This window comes from Ammodytes marinus (assembly GCF_949987685.1).
Source record: "Ammodytes marinus genome assembly, chromosome: 20".
Taxonomy (NCBI): Eukaryota; Metazoa; Chordata; class Actinopteri; order Uranoscopiformes; family Ammodytidae; genus Ammodytes; species Ammodytes marinus.
In genome coordinates this window covers 17,227,123-17,239,137 of record NC_137224.1, presented here as the reverse complement: position 1 = coordinate 17,239,137, position 12,015 = coordinate 17,227,123, and the positions used below count along the sequence as shown (strand labels likewise).

General features: G+C 41.8%; 1 protein-coding gene across 1 annotated transcript in view; it reads left to right on the top strand.

The window, feature by feature from the left end:
- The window catches only part of cacna1g (calcium channel, voltage-dependent, T type, alpha 1G subunit), a 161,658-nt gene that overhangs the window by 7,870 nt on the left and 141,773 nt on the right, over positions 1-12,015 (top strand). The window contains exon 2 of the mRNA XM_080048576.1: positions 9,471-9,604. Within this exon, the coding sequence (XP_079904702.1) occupies positions 9,471-9,604 (134 nt within the window). The remainder of the gene's footprint in view (positions 1-9,470; positions 9,605-12,015) is intronic.

The window sequence follows — 12,015 nt, the reverse complement described above, 5'->3', positions numbered from 1 at the left end:
AATGAATTGTCATACATGGACTTTGATTAGAAATAGAATCTTATCTCCCTTCCACCTGTAAGGACTTGATCTCGCCTAAATGGCAGATTATAGTTAGCCCGCCCCATTGTCTCACTTCAGGCGTTTTCCGATTTCATAGGCATGTATGGTTGTCCGCCTACGTGTGTGTGTGTGTGTGTGTGTGTGCCTGTGTGTGCCTGTGTGTGTGTGTGTGTGTGCGTGTGCATAATGAAAAAACATCCGACCCCTGTGATAATAGCATTCAGACTTGTGACGGGATTAGCATACATAGTGGCTGAGACTTATTTTTCGAGAAAGGTTACAGGCAAACATTTTCAGAGCGATCGACTGCACCTATTTCGGCAAAAGAAAAATACAAATATTTCACTTTCAGTTGTTTGCCCTTTAGTCATGTGTGAGGTCACATTGTGCAATGCAGTCATGAGGGGAAGACGGATATTTTTAAGGAGGCAGGCCTCATTAGTTGGGTTCTGAGGGACATTGACTATGTTTACATGCACGGCATATTCTGATTAAGGTCCATACTCCAGTTAAGACAATATTCTAAATAATGTGTTTACATGCTTAGCAGCTACAGTGATATTCCTGTGCACATTATCTGAAGTCAGCGCATTCTTTTTCCGGTAACAATTCCCGTCCCATGGTCCCAACCAAGGAAAATTAATATTCTTTACGTCATTAGCGTTGCCTAGCATTGCTTTGGCAGCCAAAACATGACATGTTTACACACTCTAGATAACAGCCATAAACCTGGGCATGGGTCACAAACTGCGGCAAATGCCGAAAAATGCAGCAAAAACTCGAAACTGAATATTTATTCCGATTCGGTCGGAATACTCCAGGTGTCTCATTTCCGATCATGGCTTACTCTGAATATGAGCCTATTCTGATTAAGGTGTGTACAAACTTTTGTTTACATGTCTTATTCTGAGTATGATCTAAACCGGAGTATTGCTGTGCATGTAAACATAGTCAGTGTCTATTTACCTTCAAGGTAAATAAATGTGTGGTGTGATATTCAATGATTCAGTCTACCCTGTATAATGATATTAGTAAAGAGCTCGCTGACCAAAAAAGCCATTAGTTGCAACGTGTAAACCCTTTACAATAAGTGGCTTATCAGAAAGTGCTTACACCTAATGTTTCCTTTGAAGTCTCTTGTGCTCACATTACTTCAAAACACTATTAGTTACGCTATTAACATAAAACCTGATGACTTGGCAACCCCACTTTACGAAAAAAAGATAATTCAAAGAATAAACCTAGGGCTTCAGTGAACCAATCTTTCCATTGTGGATTAATTTGCAAATGATTGTTCTCCCTTGGTCAATTCATTTGAGTGCATAATATCACAACTTATACTGCTGAAATCACCACTCTGAAAATGGCCATGACATTTTTACATGACTGGCAAATCAATCCCTGCGTAACACTGATAGTAACAGAGGTCAAAGGTAACCACTAAACCTTAACACTTATAGCCTTACCCCTACCAATGTGCGCGTTCGTGTGTAGGAGTAATTCCCTCTGTCATTGAGGGCTATAGCTCTCCGGGAATAAAGACTGCCACAGAAATATTTTCTTGCGATAATAGAGATGCATAAAATTACAATAACCATCGTATTATCTTAGTTTTTATTGTGTTTGTTCCATCTGTTTTTTTTTAAATATATGTAGCATATCATAAAAGATCGCTAGTATCTAGTAGAGGTTACGCTCTTAACTTCCCACTCACTCCCCTCGAGCCAGGGCCCTGCCGAGCGGGTTGGTCCGTATTGCTGTCTGGTTGTATAATGCTTCTGTGTTGCTCTCATCAAGATCTCCCCTGAACATGTATCTATCATTCAAACAACTTGGAATCGAAGTGTACATATTTGATTAGAACAGACAACTTATTAAACATGTTGGATTTGAATTAGGCTGACAAATACAGTTAATAGGACAAGCTGGGCCTAGCTGTGAGACAACGTGCCCGGGCATGGGTAGATGCGGTTTGAGTTTTTGGCCCCAATCGATAGACTGTATGGCCTAATCTGGTATCTAGATTGGTGTGACGGGTGGCACCAATTTACTAGAATGGGCCAATTAGATACTCTCAGCAGTTGTCATACTAACAACAACTGCTGATGACATATAGTGGTCACGTAGTGGTAAACCATTTTATAGGAGAATATTTCAACCCCCATTGACACTCTTATTCAAGCCGAGGTCTAGTGGTATACGGCTAAAAGAGAGCATCTGGATTCGGCACAAAGGAATGATAGGCTTGCATGGTTTTGATGAAGAGCCCCTTTAAAGAGTGCAAACTTCCTGTGAACTTCCTCCTTGTGAAAGACAGACCCAGGCCCTCACACCCGCCCCAATTCACTGGCTTGGTTCATTTTTAACACAGCAACACATGATGACATTGGTGTCATGTGGAGGAATGTGTGTGTTCTGCAGATCCTCATTGTTGGCCTACAGCTGCTGGCTGGCTGGCTGGCCCTTTCACACCTGGGTGTCGTACTGTATCTAATAACTGCTTTGACACTTAAGGATTTGGAGTGAGCCACGTCCAGTCATTAGGGAGTGTTTTAAGTGCACTCAGCGCAGGTGATTAAGTGCACTTAGAACATAAAGGCTCCGTTCAGAAGGTGATGAGGGGGCGCGTAATGTTGGCACTCGCCCGACACATTGATAACATGCAACACTGCTTGCTGTGTGTGTGTGTGTGTGTGTGTGTGTGTGTGTGTGTGTGTGTGTGTGTGTGTGTGTGTGTGTGTGTGTGTGTGTGTGTGTGTGTGTGTGTGTGTGTGTGTGTGTGTGTGTGTGTGTGTGTGTGTGTCTGGTAGGCTAGTGTGTTTACTCTAGTCTCAGTTAATGTGAGAGGCAATATGACACACACACACACACAAAGGGCTGTTGAGCTGGTGTGCAAAGTCACTGTTTAGGCTAAGAGGTTCATGCAAGACTGAATACACAAATGGGGAGGAAAAGGGAGAAGCTGTCCGAATGTTTTATACATGTCTGGACAGTGTAATTGTGTGTGTGAAAGAGACAGACACACAGAAGCACACACACACACACACACACAAATGTACACTATAGCTATTATAAGCAATCGCCATGAAAAATGACACGTACTGTACTGTACACACGGACGCACACACGCACGCACACACACAAACACACTATTGCCCACACACACTCGCACTGCAGACACGCATACAGTGAGATACCGCGGGAGACATGATCACAGTAGCAGGGGAGTGATACGCCAGCCCCGGGGGAGAGACGGAGGCAGTGGGAGAGAAAGATAAGAGTGAGATAAAGATGAGAGAGATGGAGGGGCCCCACTAGCTCACACATACAGCAGGAATCCAGTCCAACTGTTATCAAGGGGAGAGCAGATAAAGGAATAGGAGATGGCCATTCAAATTGAGTGCTTATCATATCTCATTTCCTCTTTTTATTCATTGGCATAAAAAAGTGGAGACATATTAAAACGGATTTTAAAGCTATAGTGCGTAACTTTTCTTCTTCTTATGGAAGAATGTCGGTCACATTCAAGCCATCGGCGAACGAGTTGACACAAAGTTGATTAAGCCTAATAGCTCCCTAGAAAAAAAACTCTTTATGTATTTCTCAGTATGGCAGCTTGTACAATCTGGTGTCGCCCCCCCCCCCCCCCCCCCCCTCCCCTGACACTGGCGCAGGAGCACTAGAAACGCCCAAGAAATGTTGCAGCGGTTGATTCTACTGCTAAGAAAAAAACATGGATGTACAGCAGGAGGACAATCCATGCACGATCACCGATGGCTTACCTCGTGTAGATGCACCAGATGTTACGCACTCTAGCTTTAATTGATAAATAGAACAAAATACAGTATGATGTATCGCTATCTAAATGAGCAGTCTATTTCTCTGGACAGTGGCAGCCTAATGTCAGCGCTGTTAGGATAAAATGTAGGTTTACTGAAGGGATATTTAAGAGCCTGGATTTCTGGTGTATGGCTTGCCACCATCTTCACTGGACACATTAATGTGATTTCCCATCAAAGGCAAAGCACTGCAACATTGGATATATACTTAAAGCCACTGTTCGTTCTATGGCTTTTTTTTTAAAGACTTAAACGGGACTAACGGTAGTTTAATTTCAAAGTAACACCTGTGCTCTTCTAACTGTGACAAAGTCAAAATGTCTGCTGTAAAACGTCCAATTGTGTGCAACATTAGGATATATCTAAATGCATTACAGTTATCAATTCTGCACCTGCAGTTTGTTATATGAAGCTTTTACAATTGGTTGGTACACAGTCAGTGTCTGGTAAGCCTTTTACACAGGGTTTGTCTACATGGTGTAAAGGAAGTGGAGGCTTTTCTCCCGTTTCTGGCGGTAGCAAACTGGTTTTCTGTGGAATAAATATAGAAAGGAAGAGCTGCCACCTACACAAAAACAAAAAAGAGAATAGACATTGAAGTACTGCCAACGCTGCCTCATTGACAAACCATCCCTGAGAGGCACCGTGCAAAACCGCAGCAGCCACGAACACTGTGCAAAAAACCTGAGCAAGTACTGTCGGCCTTTTTCTTGTTAAACTGTTGAGCTGTGATACACACATTGTAAGGTTTCAGTTGTATTATTTAATCCACCACTTGATTTTGTTTCAATACTATTTCTGAAGACTCCTCTCTCACTTTTGCGAGGAGTTTTAGATTCGATTGACTTTTTTTTTCTTTCTCGGCCTACTGTATTACACACCATTGCAATTTGTCAAACCGAATAAAAGCCAATTTTGTGAGGCTTGTCTGGACATGGGGTTAGGCTGGATGAAAAACCTTTTAACTTTTGTCTTTTGTGTTCACACAAAGTGAAAGTGTCTTTGTTCCTTGGAAGGTCTTCCAAATGTTCCAGGATATTTTCCAGCCGAGTTCAAATACTCTGTCTAAGTCTCTTCATGGGGAGAGAAAGCGATGGAGGGTAAAAATTAGGGATTGTGTGTGCAGTGATCCGCTCGGCACAGGTCAACAGTGTCTATTCTCTGTAGGGCTAGGCTTGTGTGTGTGTGTGTGTGTGTGTGTGTGTGTGTGTGTGTGTGTGTGTGTGTGTGTGTGTGTGTGTGTGTGTGTGTGTGTGTGTGTGTGTGTGTGTGTGTGTGTGTGTGTGTGTGTGTGTGTGTGTGTGTGTGTGTGTGTGTGTGTGTGTGTGTGTGTGTGTGTGTGTGGCTTCTGTGGTCTCCACACTGGTGTAGCCAGTGAACCAGAGTAACACACAAACACTCTCTCTCACACACACACACACACACACACACACACACTTCCATGTTGGTAAATAGCTTGGTATCATCAGCGTAAAGCAACCTTGGAGACCTTTAGCATGCGATTGATGTGGTAGCGCTACAAAGCTTTCCCTGTCTGTTTGGATATCAAATCCATTCTATATTCATCAGAATCATGCAGCATGTTTCACGCTCCGCTGGCGTGTGTTACAAGTCCAGGGGAATCGATATCCTGATTGCAGAGCCTGTATTAGCTTGTGCCCACTGGGAATGCCACAGGCCAACTTGTCTTGTTGACTTGGATGAATTGGAAACCCAGCTGTGTGTGTGTGTGTGTGTTTTTCTGGAGCGAGGACAGTATAGAATGTTGAGCTGGCTGACATCAGCTCAATGTCAATATACTAAAGGGTCCCTCAAGACTTTGGCCCATGTTGTGTGCGTTACAGTATGCATGTACTGTATTTGTTGCGTAATCACAATGTGTGTGTGTTTGTGTGTGTGACAGTATAATATGTTGTCCCCATTGCCCTGATCGTCTTAAGGGGCTTTCTTATATGATGGGCTCTGCAGGCATACAGTATTCAGCTAATGCAAAATAGATGAGTGTGAATGACTCCTTCATTAAACAGAAGAGAATAGAGATGGAATGATGGCATTTTGGAGTAGAAAGCATTACAGCCATTTCATGCTCAGTGTGGCGTTAAACCACAGTAGGTAATTTGAATTACTCAAAGGCAGAAGGACCCACTGGAAAAACCTGAAAAAGAAGCCAACCCAGGCTGAGTGATCAATGGTATATTAGGCTTGAGTAGGGCTGCAACAACAAATCGATAAAATCGATTAAAATCGATTACTAAAAGCGTTGGCAACAAATTTGGTCATCGATTCGTTGAGTCGCGTGATTAATAAGTCACTTGCAGGCGCGGCACTGTTTACATCCAGCCATCGACAGGTTCATGCACGCCCACAGCGAGCCTTCCGCACGTGAAGGCTCGCTTCACGTGCGGGAAAGCTATAGTGTGAGCGGCCACAGCTTGTATTTTGGTCATATCTAACACTGGACTGCAGGCCTATATAAAAGTGTTGTACCTTTGCTTTCTTTTGGTTAAAAAAAACTCCTTCAACTCAGTATCCGTCTAGTCCAAAAAAACTCTGTCAGCTGCTGCTGCTGCAGACGGTGTGCAGACGTGCTCGGAGAGTCGGCATCGGCGCATCAACAGTCATTGAAAGCAGCGGCAGTAATCACACAACCGACCGGTGTAGAAAGTCCCGTCAGTTGAAAATAGTAATCCAGTTTTTAAATCCATGTTAAAATCGGAAGGATATAGAGCTAGCTAGCTTAAAAAAAGTAGCAAACATGTCAACTGTGATGTGTTCAGGCTGGCTCAGTAATATGATTGATGTGTTCAAATGCAACACAAAAAGAAAAAAAATTGAGATTTTGGCGAAACTTGTTTTCCCAGCAATATAAAATAGATAGTAAAGATGGAATTATGACCTGTTTAATGTCCTATCTTGAGCTATGATCATATCAGCAATTAAAGCAATAATACAAGTTCTAATTCAACAAAATAATAGAAAATTATCAATTGTGATATCAATAAAGACTTGGATCGTTAAGTAGTCTTGAAAATGGTATCAATATCAGTACAAATTAACGATCTCCTGTCATCTGAGAGAAATTTAGATGATTTAATTTTTTTAACCGTTAGTATTTACCGGTTAAAAATATTATCGGTTGACTGGTTTACCATGGACATCCCTTATACTGTATAAATGTATATCATACATTGTATGTTTTTTTTGTGTTATCCCAGTTAAGTTTATTATTAATTTATTATCATTTAATATTACTTTTAATAGTTCCGGGACGTTGGAGCAATAACCTGGTGTTTTGACACTTCAGTCTGCACTGTGAATTTGAAGTAATGTTCAGTTTTTGAATAAAGATGCGGCATTTACAAATGTTTATTTTTTTTAATCCGATTCATCGATTAATCGAAAAAATAATCGACCGATTAATCGATTATTGAAATAATCGTTAGTTGCAGCCCTAGGCTTGAGCAAATATCATAGTTACCTTGCACTAACATCATGTGATGTGTTTGAATGATGCTTTCCTTATAACGTTATGGCATTTATATTTACAATGGCTGTAGTAGATGATGACAGTGCATAATGTATCCATATCCATTTGTCATGGGCTTTGGCATAGACAAGTTATTCACAGGAGTTAGAGAGTTGAGATTACATTTAAATGGGGGGGGGGGGGGTGGAAACAATGCATCACTGAATAATCTGCTAGGAGGGCTCTTCTTTCTACCTCTTTGGAATAAATGATTAAAACATCTGGAGTGATGTTTGGTCACAATATTGGGGGGGAGTTAACCTGAGGGCAGCTGCTAAAGAAACCAACTGGCTGATGGATAGCAGCATTGCACTTGATATATAGCAGCACAACCGCTATATGATGAGTCAAATCATTTGGGGCTGCTCTCCAGAGATGTGGACTGATGAGAACGTTCAGTTGCGCACACACACACACACACACACACACACACACACACACACACACACACACACACACACACACACACACACACACACACACACACACACACACACACACACACACACACACAGATTCCGGAGTGAACTTCTACATTTTTACTTACAGTGAACTTCAGAGCAGCAGAGGCAATGGCGTCTTGCTAAGCTAACCGGCTTGGAAACTGTATATATTTATACATTTCTCTGTTCATGTTTGGGTGACTCATGTACCAGTGGGTGTCATGAGCCTTGATCTTCTTCCAGCGTACAAAATTAGTTCTTTTATCATTTGACTTTGCTCTATTTTCCCCTCCCTCACACTCGTGTCCAATTCCTTCTCTACTGTCTTTCAAAAAAAATGAAAAATCCAAATCGATTTTCATATTTCAAGAATTATGAATCATCTTTTTCATCCTACTCTAACTCCGGCCCCCTCATCCGCGCCCTTGTATTGTTCTTCAGTTCTGCGTCTGATAATGATTTTTTGGGGGGGAAAGCTGAAGTCACAGCCCAGACGGCCAGACAGACAGTAATGAGGGCATGGAATACTGATGAGGGCAATGAGTGGATTCTTCTTCTAGGGGTTATTACATTGTATCCAGAGCCATTTGTCACTTGGAGTTTTTTCGACTATCTAGCATGGTGGCCTCCTTGTGTACCAGGGCCGCAAAGAGGCTGCCATCTCTTCTCTTTTCTCTTTCCCTATTCTTCCACAGGGAAAGGGCAAAGAGAAAAGAGGGATTAATATCACATCACTGTCAAAGGTTCTCAGCAGCATATTTTTTTGATTTCATGTTTAACATACATTAGAGCCTGACTAATATTGGCTGGTCTCATAGATTAATAGATTATCTATCTATCTATCTATCTATCTATCTATCTATCTATCTATCTATCTATCTATCTATCTATCTATCTATCTATCTATCTATCTATCTATCTATCTATCTATCTATCTATCTATCTATCTATCTATCTATCTATCTATCTATCTATCTATCTATCTATCTATCTATCTATCTATCTATCTATCTATCTGTCTATCTGTCTGTCTGCCAATTTCCTCCCATATATATATATATATATCTTTTTTTACAGCCACACTTTGTTGCAATATTGGTTGGTAGGGTGGTCAGTCAGGCCAGCACTTTGACTGAAGCTTTTCACATCCAATGAAATATCTTATCCACTTTGGCACCAAATTCTTAACAGAAATTCATGGTTCTCAGATGACGTATTATCCCAATGTTAGTTGGCTATCCCCTGGCTGCTGTTCACCCAGCTCCTACCATGAGGCTGGCATGTGCAGTTTTGAGTGAAATGTCGCAACAAGTGTGGGAAGGATTTCCAAAGAATGTGTTGCAGACATTAGTGTTCCCCTTGATCTTTTGACTTTTCTGACTTCAAAACATATCTTGCTGAGCTCTGTCTTGTTTACAAAAAACAAATTTGAGGCATCCTATAACCAAAATGCTGTTTGTTATCAGTATAACTGAATGTGTCTCCGTTATAATGTGTTAAAAATGGTACCATGTAGGGGTTCTTGGTTCTAAATGGAACGCCTAACTAAATGCTGGTGTGCTTATTACTTGTGTTAGCTGCTAATACCGCTAACATGTATTGCTCTGTGTCTCTGTGCAGGACTTTGATGACTTCATCTTTGCGTTCTTTGCCATCGAGATGGTGATCAAGATGGTGGCTCTGGGGATCTTTGGCAAGAAGTGTTACCTGGGAGACACGTGGAACCGCTTGGACTTCTTCATAGTATTGGCCGGGTGAGTGTCGCCAATCACACACACGGAGACACGCACACACACACACACACATACACGCACACGCATGCACGTAAGCACACGCACACACGGACGGAAGCATACACTCACATACACATACACACACATATGCACACACACACACACACACACACACACACACACACACACACACACAAGTGGCCAAGCATAACCAATGAATAAACACTAGATGCTTGCACACACACACAAACACTCACACATATGCAACAAATGAGAGTAGTAATCAATGCGCGAGGTTAGGGATTTGAAAGCGTAGGGAACGATGCAGGACATGATGAAGGTTTTATTAGATGTTTGCAGCTTGTAAATGTAATTGTGTGACCAGATTTCAACAAGCCCGCTGCTGGGGTTTTATTCTTTCTTTCTTTTGCCCTCCAGAGCAGATCAAACGACATTTTTTTTTTTTTGAAGCCTGAACCTTTTAGAACCGGTCCCTTTAGTCTAAGTAACATCAGGGGTCCCCTCCCTTCCCACTCGCTTCACTGGGTTTGTCATTAAACAAAATGTACCCTAAATGTCCCGTAAAAGCCTTTTTTAACTAGAGATTGGTAGCAAGTGCTCGCTCTCTCTTAAATTCTTAAAGTGCTCAGAATCTGTCAAACAGCTGAAGAGAGTGAGGTCAGACTTTCACATGAGTGAATGCAGAATTTTCTTTCTTTTTTTTCTTCTTTTTACTCAAAACATGTCCACTTTGTTCACTTGCAGATTGAATGTGTTTGGTGCATAACGACTTCCATCACACACATCACATGCGCACGAATGCTGTGAGCGCAAACCCAGGCGCACACGATATTAGAGAGCAAAACAAAAGGACACACATTTTGCGTGGGTGTACGCTCACGTGCACACGCAAGCCTGTTCTTACGTATGCTTTAATATTAACAGACGTACGCTACGTGCACACACACACACACACACACATACAGGAGATGCAAGCATTATATGTTTTATTTTTATTTTATTTATTTAACCAGGAGAAACTCATTGAGATAACATATCTCTTTTGTCAAAGGTGACCTGGCCAAGACAGACAGGTACAAGTACAGGACACAGTGGAGCACAGCAATGCGCACACACACACACACACACACACACACACACACACACACACACACACACACACACACACACACACACACACAGAGGCACGCTGTAATTTGATTAGACGTGTTACAGAACATAGCCTGCTGGTTTTGGTCTGACATTTTCATCACACTACCTCCCCTGCTGGTTTTTAATGCCACCCTTCTGGTACAGCTTCTGTTGTCCATCGGTGGGAACAGGGCACATTTCCTTATACGTGTGTGTGTGTGTGTGTGTGTGTGTGTGTGTGTGTGTGTGTGTGTGTGTGTGTGTCCTTGAACAGCAGAGATGAATGACATATCACCTACTGTCCTGCAGTAACACACCTGTCAAACACAGCTGTGAGCTGAGGGGTTTCCTATAATGGAAGGTCTTTCCCTGCCATAGTCTAGCTTCCCCTGGATGTAGATAGTTGAGATAAGAATACCCACAGTTTTTATCGGAAAACGTCATCCTAGAAGCTGTATGGTTTTAAGCTCCCTCTCAGTACAGAAACAAGGGAACAAGTGCCTGTGCAGCCGCAGTTACAATAGTATCTAGCTCCTAGACTGTATATGAAAGAGATCTAGCTGCACATTGGCACACACACACACACACACACACACACCGGGCGTCGCATCAGTAACAGTGACAATTGCGATCGACATCCACATTTACTTTCAATGGTGTTGAATGTGTGTTTGCAGGTAAAATCTGAGTGTGAAATTGTTTAGTATCATACAATTCAATATCGGTTGATTCCGAACCAGCAGGCGAATCAGATGGGAGATGGGAGATTAAACCTTAAACGTCTTACACAGTCGCTGAGTGAAGTGAAGGCAATTGAAAAAAAATAAAAATATCCTTGAATTGAATTGAACCCAATGGAGGCAGGTGTGGTGTTCAATGAGCAAGAGGACACTATAGAGCTGTGATGAATAGAGATGTTAAACCTTAATGCATACAGATGACACTATAATTTAGTGGTTGGAGGGAAACTGGGTCATTGCAGCAGCGAAGGATATAGGATATGCATTAGGGATAGACATTAGATGAAATATCGCTGTGTGGAATTTCATAATGAAAGACACAAGAGCGATAGACAAAGCCATGCTACTTTTATGTTTTGCGAGAGCCTTTAATGTATTATCTCAAAAGATTTCACCCAGTATGGTGGACGTGCACACTGAGCACTCTCAGGTTTTTATGTTTGTTTAATTATTGAATGCCAGTGATTTGACTGGAACATTCCATAACGTATTCAAATGAGGGGACTGTAGTCTGCTGCATTCTGTGTGAAAATTAACTGA